This window comes from Bos taurus, chromosome 2 (assembly GCF_002263795.3).
Source record: "Bos taurus isolate L1 Dominette 01449 registration number 42190680 breed Hereford chromosome 2, ARS-UCD2.0, whole genome shotgun sequence".
Lineage (NCBI taxonomy): Eukaryota > Metazoa > Chordata > Mammalia > Artiodactyla > Bovidae > Bos > Bos taurus.
The window spans coordinates 59,510,465-59,521,530 of NC_037329.1; the positions used below are offsets into that span (position 1 = coordinate 59,510,465).

The 11,066-nt window shown below is 38.5% G+C and overlaps 1 protein-coding gene across 1 annotated transcript in view; it reads right to left on the minus strand.

The window, feature by feature from the left end:
* Positions 1 to 283: 283 nt before the first annotated feature.
* Positions 284 to 11,066, minus strand: part of THSD7B (thrombospondin type 1 domain containing 7B) — a 911,067-nt gene continuing 900,284 nt past the window's right edge. The window contains exon 27 of the mRNA XM_015475729.2: positions 284 to 1,474. Coding sequence (XP_015331215.2) covers positions 1,393 to 1,474 — 82 coding nt within the window. The 3' untranslated portion in view covers positions 284 to 1,392. The remainder of the gene's footprint in view (positions 1,475 to 11,066) is intronic.

Consider the following 11,066-nt stretch of genomic DNA (forward strand, 5'->3'; position numbering starts at 1 on the left):
CAATATTACACAGTGGTTTGTTCTAATGTTAGCTAAGCTTTAAATATGCCTTCAGAGCTACTCTGTGTAATCATGCTTGTCTCCATTTCACAATGTAACCAATAGTGTTGAGCATGTGGGGAAAGAGCCCTTTTCTCTGTCAGTGATTTCAGCTGTCAGCCTCTAAAACAGTGACATGGGGAAGCTGTTACTAAAGCTGTCTTTGTCAAATCATCCCTGGAGAAGGAAATGGCAACCTACTCCATGGGCTCTTCAGTAGGAAATAAATCTACAACAGTCAACATTTCAGTCTCTTGAACACTTTATTTGTTATAAATACAAGTCCATACCACAAGATGGCACCTTCTTACTTTCCAACATCTACGATTACAAACATTCATCTTCATAAAATGGTTTCAGCTTTTTCATGTGTTGTTTAGATATTATTGAAACCTTATAAAAGCAAGACTTCCTACAAACAGGATCGGTGTTAGATGTATATTAAATGAGGTCAGATAATTAAATTCAAAAAAAGAATTTATAAATATTCAGATAAGAAAATTGAAATTACAAAAGCAGAGTTTGTCATCATTAAACTGAATTACAACTGTGTGTGGCTAATGCTATATCTACATGGTAAAGTTTTTGTTAAAATACAGTTTTAGTAATTAAATAATTTACCTCTTTTTTCCAATATAACCTCTGATTTCATTTGTACACCCTAACATTCAGTACACATTTCATTCAAAACCACTTAGCTTTCATCTAGTCCAGCAACTACACACATTTCATTTGTTTTCAATAGATACAACTCATGAAGTGCCATCATCCTCCTGGCTACAAAACAAAATACAATTTGTAAAGGTAAAAACTCAGAATTTCTGAAATGGTAACCCATTCTCTCTGTGTTCGTGAAAATAGGCAAGCCAATTTGAAAGTCTTTGAACTGACGTAAATTCTAGAAAACTCAGTGTTGAAGTATGGGAAGAATAAGGATTTGCACTAATATAGTGCATAAGAATGCAGTGTCAGACTGATCATTTACAGTAAAAGCCTTGGCCTCTCCGGATTGTCATCATGCTGCTGAGGATAAAATTTACTTAAGTCTGTGGGAATTCCATCATGTTTTCTTCCTCCCATTTCCAAACAGGAAGAGAAGGGTTTTCAGGTCCCTTGGGAAAATCAAAAACATTAAACACTCACACCCACAAACAACTGGAAAGCAAAATGGCAGACCTAATAATCCTTGACTCCATGTCCAAATGAAGTTGAGGCAATATTACTTTTGCAGTATTTGTATTCTGCTCAGTATATCACACCATGAGATTCCTCAAAAAACTGAGAAGTCTGAGAGCTACAAAATAGAAAGCGGTTAAGGCAGTTGATGTCTACATTTGGATTTCTTTTTTCGGGTTACATGTCTAAGTCTCCATCGTAGGCTAAGGTCAGAGGCTTCTGTTGGGGAGGTGTGCTTTGATGCGGTTTTGGCTTCTTGCTGTAAAGGGAAAAGAATTCCTGAGATGAAGAAAGTTCTCAGAGCTCTGTTTCATCTGCCAAAGAAAACTGTAAGGTACAGAAATCCAAGTGGTTAGACAAAAGACTGATTTCTCTGGACTGGCGGGTTCCTTTTTGGAATACTGGTGTACTTTAACCCTTAAACCAGGAGAAGCCTTTCTTTTCCCCCCAAAATCTTATAAATCTTAAAAATAGTTTAGTGGAAACAATGAACTTGGTAAAGGGCCACTTTCCTTTGTTTATACGCTGTAATGTGAACATCTGTTGCTCACTAATTCCTAAGCTACCAAGACCTCCACAGCGCAGATGTTTTAACATTGTAAGTAGCTAGAACAGCCAGATTCTCTTGCTTTACTCTGCTGTTGTTTTTAAGTAAACACACTTCTGCTCGGGCTTGAAACCTGGCATCTAGCTGCCAAGTCACCAAGGTCTGTTAGGAGAATTTCACTGATGTACCAGGCAAAAGCTTTCTCTTCCGGTCTCTGTGCTCCCTGAGTTTGACATCTTTGCCAGGTTAGAGAGGGCTGTTCTTGCTTCTCACACAGAGAGAAGCTGAAACTGAGTTACATTCCCCAGACTCTCAGCAATGTCCCAGATCTGGGGCAAACCATGCTCCATTATGCCTTTTGATTCTCAGTGTGGGTGAATGTCAACTAATGAGTACTTACAGTTTAATTCTGCTACACACTGCCTTCCCCACCATCATTCTGTCTCCCTTCTGTCCTCAGTGTCTAGGCTTTGCCATGCCTTCAGAGCCCAGCTCTTTGGGTTGTCCTCACCAAGAGGGAGCCACCTCTGGCTTTGTCTCCAGATTTCTATACTATTTATTTTCTTGCAGCATGTTATTAATCGGATGCATGTACTAAGTGCCAAGCCCTGTGCTGAGCACTTTACATGAAACACCTCAATAAATCCCAGGCCAGAAGTGAGAGAAGGGGGCATGGGGATTATCATTACTACTTGACAGAGAAGGACTGGAGAGGTTATTACCTTCCCCAAGTCACTGAGTGAGTGGCAGAGCCTAGAATCCAAATGCATCTTGTACACACAGGAAAAACACTTTTAACCCTTCAGTGCATTCTCCTTGTAGCCACATTATTAATTAGGCACTTGGTAGCAACAACTCTTTTGTCTGTACATATAGTTAATTTTTAATACTTTGAGTGAATGTAAATTAAAAACAAACATTTTAATCTGTACAGTTGATTGGCATTTTGAACATTATGTTGCAACGTTGCATAATCATTACCCCAAAGGGAAACTCTTCCCACTAAGCAGTCTACACTTTGGAACAAGTAGCCTTTGGGACACTTTCCAAATACCATTCTTTAAGGCAGCTCCGAGAAACCAGCATTTGTCCAAAGGAGGAGACTAATGTAATGCATTATATAAGGCTATATATTTTACAAAATGCAATGTATCGTAAAGGGGGTAATTAGGAACTGTTACGGACTCAATATTTGCATTACCCTTTCCTCAATCATATGTTGAAATCTTAACCCTGAATGTGATGGTATTTGGAGGTGGAAGATGGCCTTTGGAAGGTGATAAGGCATTCTCTACCCCTGGCAACCACCTGTCAACTTTCTGCCCCTGTAAATTTGCCTATTCTGGATATTTCCTATGGAATTATACTGTATGTGTGGCTTTTTGTGTCTGGCTTCTTTTACTTAATGGCTAAAAAGTTGAGAATTGCATGATGCGTGCATTTTACCACAAAAGAGACACATGTCTGATGACATTTTTTTATAGGGAGAATCTCCTAGTTTAAAATACTGAGAGAAACTTTGTTTGAAACAATTTATAGATGCTAGAAGCAATTTATAGATGTTGAAGAGGTGAATTAGAATTGATTTCTAAAAAGCCTATTGACAGGAACCAGAGATCCTACAGCGTCCACACCCGGCATACAGTAGGTGTCTGTGTGTGACTGAGTGCTGGGCATGGGCTGCAGGCAAAAACATCCTCAACAGTGGAGAGGCAGAAATAAGCTTCAAAATTCACTGCAGAGGTATACTCACCCTAGGCCTGTTCCCCTTCTCAAAGAACAGGGACTGCATAATTATCTGAATAACATCCAAATTTGTCTATATTAATGTATATGTAGAATCCAGTGGCTCTAGTCACACTGCCAGGCTCCAGCTTGGGTGCAGAGCACACTAATCTGCATTTAAAGGGACTAAAAACTCACACAAATGAGAATTTACAACAAATTGGAAGTGACGGTTTGTCTATTATCCACCCTAGGGATGGTAGTAGAAGGTGTCCTAATGTCCAAAAGAATAGGAGGAATTTCATTTGGAATGACCATAGGGATCTTCTACCTCCTCCATCTCCTGCTGTTTTAGGGGAAGAAAAGAGAGGGGCAAAAAATAAAGGTGTTTCCAGAGTTTCTGGCAATTCACTTTTTAAAGTATTTATTTTAATGACATATAATTGATTTACAATGTTGTTAATTTCTGCTGTACAGTGATTTAGTTATATGTATACATGTTCTTTTCCATTATAGTTTATCACAAGATATTGAATATAATTCCCTGTGTTATACAGTCAGACTTTGTTGTCCATTCTCTATACAACAGTTTACATTTGGCAATCCACTCTCTCTTTTTTTTTTTTTTTGAGGAATTGGCTTCTCTAAAAAAATTATTTCATTGGAGTATAGTTGATTTACAATGTTGTTAGTTTCTGCTGTTCAGCAAAGTAAATCAGTTATACACATACGTATGTCTACACTTTGTCAGATTCTTTTCTCATATAGGTCATTGCAGAGTATTGAATAGAGTTTCCTGTGTTATACAGTGATCCTTATTAGTTACCTAGGCTCAGGGGTAAAGAATCTGTCTTCCAGTGCAGGAGACTTGGGTTCGACCCCTGGGTCAGAAAGATCCCCTGGAGAAGGAATTGGCAACCCACTCCAATATTCTTGCCTGGGAAATCCCATAGACAGAGGAACCTGACAGGCTACCATCCATGAGGTTGCAAAAGAATCATACATGACTTAGTGACTAAATAACAAGCATGTGACTCCCAATCTCCCAATATATCCCGTCCCACCTGGTAACCATAAGTTTGTTTTCTGTGTCTGTGAGTGTATTTCTGTTGGTAAGTTCATTTGTATCATTTTTTTTTTTTTTAGATTCCACAAATAAGTGATCATAACATTTGTCATGATATTTGTCTTCGACTTACCTCACTCAGTATGACAATCTCTGGGTCTGTCCATGTTGCTGCAAATGGCATTATTCTAACTGGCATTTGTTAAGGGCTTCCCAGCAGCACTAGTAGTAACGAACTTGCCTGGGAATTCCCATGGACAGAGGAGCCCGGTGAGCTACAACACACAGGGTCAAAGAGAGTTGGACATGACTGAAGCGACTTAGCACACACAGCTACGTAGGAGAAACATGGGAAATGACGTCCTGGGATGTGGGGAAGAGGGGTAGAGACGGGTAGCTCTTTATGAAAAGACAACAGTATTGGTTACCAAAGGAGGTGGTGGTTAGAGTTAAATTAGGAGATTGGGATTAATATATACACACTACTATTCATATATACTATATTATATATGAAATAGGTAAACAAGGACCTAGATTATGGCACAGGAACTCTACTCAGTATCTTGTAATAATCTGTAATGGAAAAGAATTTGAAAAGGAACAGATATGTATATACACATATACATACACACACACACACACAAAGAAATGGCAACCCACTCCAGTATTCTTGCCTGGAAAATCCCATGGACAGGGAGCCTGGCAGCTATAGTCCATGGAGTCACAAAGAGTCAGGCACAACAACTGAGCTTGCGCATGTGTGCACACACACACACACATATATATATAAAACTGAATCACTTTTCTGTACACTTGAAACTAACAGCATTGTAAAGTAAGTATGCTTCAATAAAAATAAAATCCCCCTCTCCCCCATGAAAGAGACAATATTGCCTAGGAGACATCTAAACTTGGCCAGCCTCTAGGAGCTGTGCCTAGAAAATTCAGCTCAAATATTACTTGAATTTTTACACCAGTTTACAGGTATGGAATTGTGAACGTTGTGCTCACCTCTAGGACAAAAAAAGAGGTGGCTCCTAGTGTGTAGGCTTGGGGTTTTTGTGGTGTGTGTTGGGATGGTTGTGATAAAGGCTTCATTTCATGATGTCTCTCTTCATACCTTGTAAGCTCTCAGTTGATGTATTAAAATCACAGCTATGAATGTGTGAGGGGCTTCCCTTGTGGCTCAGCTGGTAAAGAATCTGCCTGTAATGTGGGACACCTGGGTTCAATCCCTGGCTTGGGAAGATCCCCTGGAGAAGGGAAAGGCTACCCACTCCAGTATTCTGGCCTGGAGAATTCCATGGACTGTATAGGCCATGGGGTCGCAAAGAGTCCGACATGACTGAGTGACTTTCACACACATGAATGTGTGAGATCTGAGAACTTTTAGTGAGTTTAAAAGTTAGCAACCACTGAATAATGTGGTAATGCTGCTGAGAAGCTGTGGCTTTAGAGCTTCCTGGCTGGTTAAAAAGAACCCTAAGAGAAAGATCTGAGTAGGGGCCTGCCCTCTGCAAAGTCAGCAAATAGGAAACTTTTCTTCAGAAGCCCCTGCTCCCTTTCCTTTCTTCCTTCCTGATCTTTATTAGGAAATTCATTTAGAAATAGTTTTTAAATTATTTTTCTCTTTTCAACTCTGCTATCAGGTAAGGTATGAGCACCTCACTCACACTAAATCAGGACCCCTAAATGCCTGGCCCGTGGGCCGCCACCACCCCCAGGCATCCTGTGCCCGTGGTGGCCATCTCCCATCCATCACACACTTCTTTCCTGTTGAGCCCAGGAATAGCCTCATAATTCTTCCTAATGCAGCGCTCTTGACAGCCACTACCACTTTTAGAGTTTGCACAAGGGAGAAAACCATTATGCAGCTCTGGCTGTAAGAGATCATTGACTGACACGTTTTAAAGTCACCTTTTCCATGATCATTTGCATTTTAGCAAAGGATAAGCCCATTAGACCAGAAAAGCGAGTTCATTATGAAAAGACAGGTAAGTGCTGACACTTCTCACCACCCTTGATTGCAAGCCACAGGACCCAGACCAGAAGACACTAACAAACAGTCAGCCACTCATGAGGGCTGAGCCTCGGAGGTGGCAGCATCACCTTCAAACTTGAGAGCCCATTCCCTGCATTGTGCTGAGCAAGATAGAATAGATGTGGTTCTCCAAGTAACTTCCAGACACTATGTCTAGATTAACTAAAAGCTCACCCAATGGTCGTTCCCACTAAATGACCTCATGGATCTTTATTGCCAGGGGAGCTAGGGCATCAGTAATATTTCAAGAAACCCAAATGTTTATGGCAGACATACAAAGGATCATATCTAACCAAAGCAGTCCTTGAGAAGACTATTTTTCTCTATTTTCTGAAAAACATTTCCAAATGTTATTATAAATTGCTTTCATCTAAAGTATACACCTAACACCTGGCATGTTATAGCAGCTCTCTTGTCCTAAGTTTTTTATTTTGAAGGAGAAAATATAAAATCTCCAAAACTGTCATCTTCTAACTCTTCTGCAAGCTATTTAATAGAAATAGATGCTGTGAAAACCTATTTGGATTCTTTAGGCAGCTCATATGTAACAGTAAGTGTTCTGATATCACTAAGTCTGTTCCCAGGTCTATAACTTACTTTTCTTGGGAAATGAAGATCTGCTAAAAAATGGAAAAGGTGTAGACATTAAATTGAGTCTAAAGAGTTTTCGGGATTACTCAAGGACAAGAAATTACAGAGACTGGAAGTCCAGTGGAAAGGGGTTAAGACATTTGAGGGTTAAGACGAATCTGGAGCTGATTTTACCAGGCTGATACCCTTACATAAGTTATTGAACTTTTCTGAGTATGGCTTACTCCCTCTTTAAAATAAAGATGATAATAACAACACTTTATTGGATTATTGGAAAGACTGAATAAGGCAACCTATGTAAAGCACTTTGACATATGTGAATATTAGATTTTTTTCTTGACCTTTAAAGATCATGGGCAATAGATTGTTTTAGCTTATCCACTCATTGATTCATTCACTTATTTAATAAATATTTGTGAAACTTGTACTCTAAAAAATAAGTCATTAAAGCTCTTCTCCCCCACCCCCAAGTCCTTATGGTTTGGTAGATGTTGGAAGACGTTTATACAAGTAACTACAATGCCAGCATGGAGTAAATGCCACAGGGCTGGCAGCTTATACAAGTTATTCCAGGCTGTTTCATAAGGAAAAAGTTGGCATTTAAATTTTTATTGGGAAGAACTGTTAGAATGCCAATAATTTATGAAAATTAATTCTAGAAGAATGAACTGTAAGGAGTAAACCATGCAAGCAGAAGCTTTCTTGTGAAATAAGATACCACACTATGTACCCTAATGTAAGGTAACGCTTCCCAAAACACTATCCTTCAGAAAGAGGTTGTAGCCTTATATTCAACTCCTATAAATATTATGAAAGATTACAATATAAAAAGTATTTTAATGGAGATCATAAATATACATGAGCAGTACAAATAAAATGACAAACGTCCCTAATATATATTAATAGATACTTACATCTTGAGATAAAACCTCTGAAATAGCAACACAAGCAGATTGAAAGAAGTGTTGTATCTCAACCAACTTGGATGGATATGAGTATAGTAAACTTGAAATGTTGACTTTGATGTAGAATGAGATTTTAAATGCTTCAATGATAAAGCAACAATTTAAATACAAGGCAATGGCACCCCACTCCAGTACTCTTGCCTGGAAAATCCCATGGACCAAGGAGCCTGGTAGGCTGCAGTCCATGGGGTCGCTAAGAGTCGGACACAAGTGTGCGACTTCACTTTCACTTTTCACTTTCATGCATTGGAGAAGGAAATGGCAACCCACTCCAATGTTCTTGCCTGGAGAATCCCAGGGACGGGGGAGCCTGGTGGGCTGCCGTCTCTGGGGTCGCAGAGTCAGACAGGACTGAAGTGACTTAGCAGCAAGCCTATGCAACACACTGGGGCATAGAGAAATATGAAAATGAAGTTGAAAGAGTTGTTTGGGCTCAAATAGTGGAAGGCTTTTAATGACTTGCAAGGCAGCCAGAACATGACTTTCATGTTGCTGTCAATGGGAAGCCACTGCTGGCGTTTGAGGAGGAAAGGCGCTGATCACTTGGCTAAGTTTTAAGAAGACTAATCTGGCTATAGACAGTTGAAAGGAGGATTGTAGGGCTTCCAAATATGGAGCTAACTGCTACTTCCAATGGGGGATTATTAAGGGTGGATACTGAGGATGAAAAAAATAGATATACTATACACATAAGTATCTATATAATTTGGTCACTAAACAGTAGGGGATGATTCCCTTGATCTTTTACATTAAAAATTCTCTAGAAAATTATGTTTGTCACCACAATTCAGTGAGGTACCTATAATCAATCCCCAGAGCCTAGGAAGGGCTACAGTAAGTATTGTTGAAGGAATGGATTAAGGGTAACATACTTTTAAGCTGAAAGAAAGGGAGAAGTGTAAAAGGGCAGAATTTATGAATGTTAAATTTTAATTTTTAATCTTTTGGATATTCAAGGAAGAAGGAACCATAGAATCTGGAATTGGGGATGTGACTGTGAAGTAGAATACATCTCAGCTTTCACAGACTGATAGACTAGCTGATTATCTTACACTATACTGGGCCCTTGCTTTGAGAGCAGTTTCTCATCTATCAAGCCTTTATGTTCTTTGTTTCAATTTGAGATCTTTTCCTCATTTTTTCTAGTGGTGAATGCTTCCTATCACTCTCAAGCTCACATAAGGTTTTCCACTTCACATTTGTTCATTAAGACAGGATCTAGACAATACAAAATTAATTCAAACATAACTGGTCAAATCCTTTGATTTTAAGGTAAATAACTGAAGGTGTTACTTTTTTATTGCAACACTGAGGAAGTATTAGCTGGATAGCAATCCAACTTCTAGAAATTCAATCTCAATCACTATAGGTGGCAGAAAGAATTAAAGTCACTTGATTTTCTTTACTAACTTTCACTGACCGAGAGCAAAGACTTAAAAACCTGTGTAACCTTGGAAGTATGAGCTAAAATACAAAGACTGGATTTGAATTGAGATTAAAAACTTGGGCAAAAATTGTCAAGGAAACAGTTTGAGACAGATGATGAATATAAATATCTCGATTTAGAGAAAAAAGCAAAGTAACACTTTATGAAAATTAAAAAAAAAAACGTTGAAAAATTTCAGGAAGCTAATAAAATATTCTCAACACACTTAAAAATATTCAAAGGTATTTACTTCTGTCTGGTTTTAAGATCAGCTCATCAAATAAGATATATACAATAAAGTAATCACCATTTTGTGAGAATAATATACTTAAGGAACTAGTTGCTTACAAAACAGGGTTCCTGGAATGGACAATCAAATTTTCTTTTATGGTTGGTCACTGTAGATAAACACCTGACTCTACTGTCTAAAATATACTCATAGGTTTTTTGAACCAACTGGTCAATTTAACATACTTGGTAAAAATAGGTCAGTTTGAGAAGAAAATTTAAGAACTAGAATTTTCTCAGCCTTGCCTGCTATTAGTTACCTGGGGCTCTTTTAATTACTCCTGCATGTGGTCAAGTTGTCTGGATGCTTAAATCAGAATTCCTGGAGCTAGAGATAGCAGAAAGGAAAATTAAAAAAAGTACCTTGTAAAATCTCACTCCCCTAAAATAAAATACTGAGGAATAAACCTGACCAAAAAGGTGAAATAAACCCACAAACCTATGGTCAATTCATCTTTGACAAAGGAGGCAAGAATGTACAATGAAAAAAAAAGTCTGCTCAGCCAGGGGTGCTGGGACAGCTGGACATATGCATGTAAATCAATGAAGTTAGAACACCATAGACAAAAATAAACTCAAGATGGTTTAAAGACTTAAACATTAAGACATTATATTATAAAACTCCTAGAAGAGAGCATAGGCAAAACATTCTCTGACATAACGTGTACCAATATTTTCTTAGGTCAGTCTCCCAAGGCAATAGAAATAAAAACAAAGATAAACAAATTGGGCCTAATCAAACTTACAAGCCTTTTGCATAGTACAGGAAACCATAAACAAAATGAAAAGACAACCTACAAGTGAGAGAATATATTTGCAAATCATGTGACTGACAAGGGCTTGATTTCCAAAATGTACAAACAACACACACAACTCAACAAGAAAACAACCCAATTAACAAAAAATGGGCAGAAGACTTCAGTAGCCACTTCTCCAAAGACATACAGATGGCCAACAGGCACATGAAAAGGTGCTCAACATCACTACTTATTAGAAAAGTGCAAATCAAAACCACAATGAGATACCACCTCACACCAGTCAGAATGGCCATCATTAAATAGTCTACAGATAATAGATGGTGGAGAGAGCATGGGGAAAAAGAAACCCTCCTATATTGTTAGTGGGAATTTATTGAATAAGTTGGTGAAGCCACTGTGTGAAACAGCATGGAAGTCCCTCAGAAAACTAAAAATAGAAATATC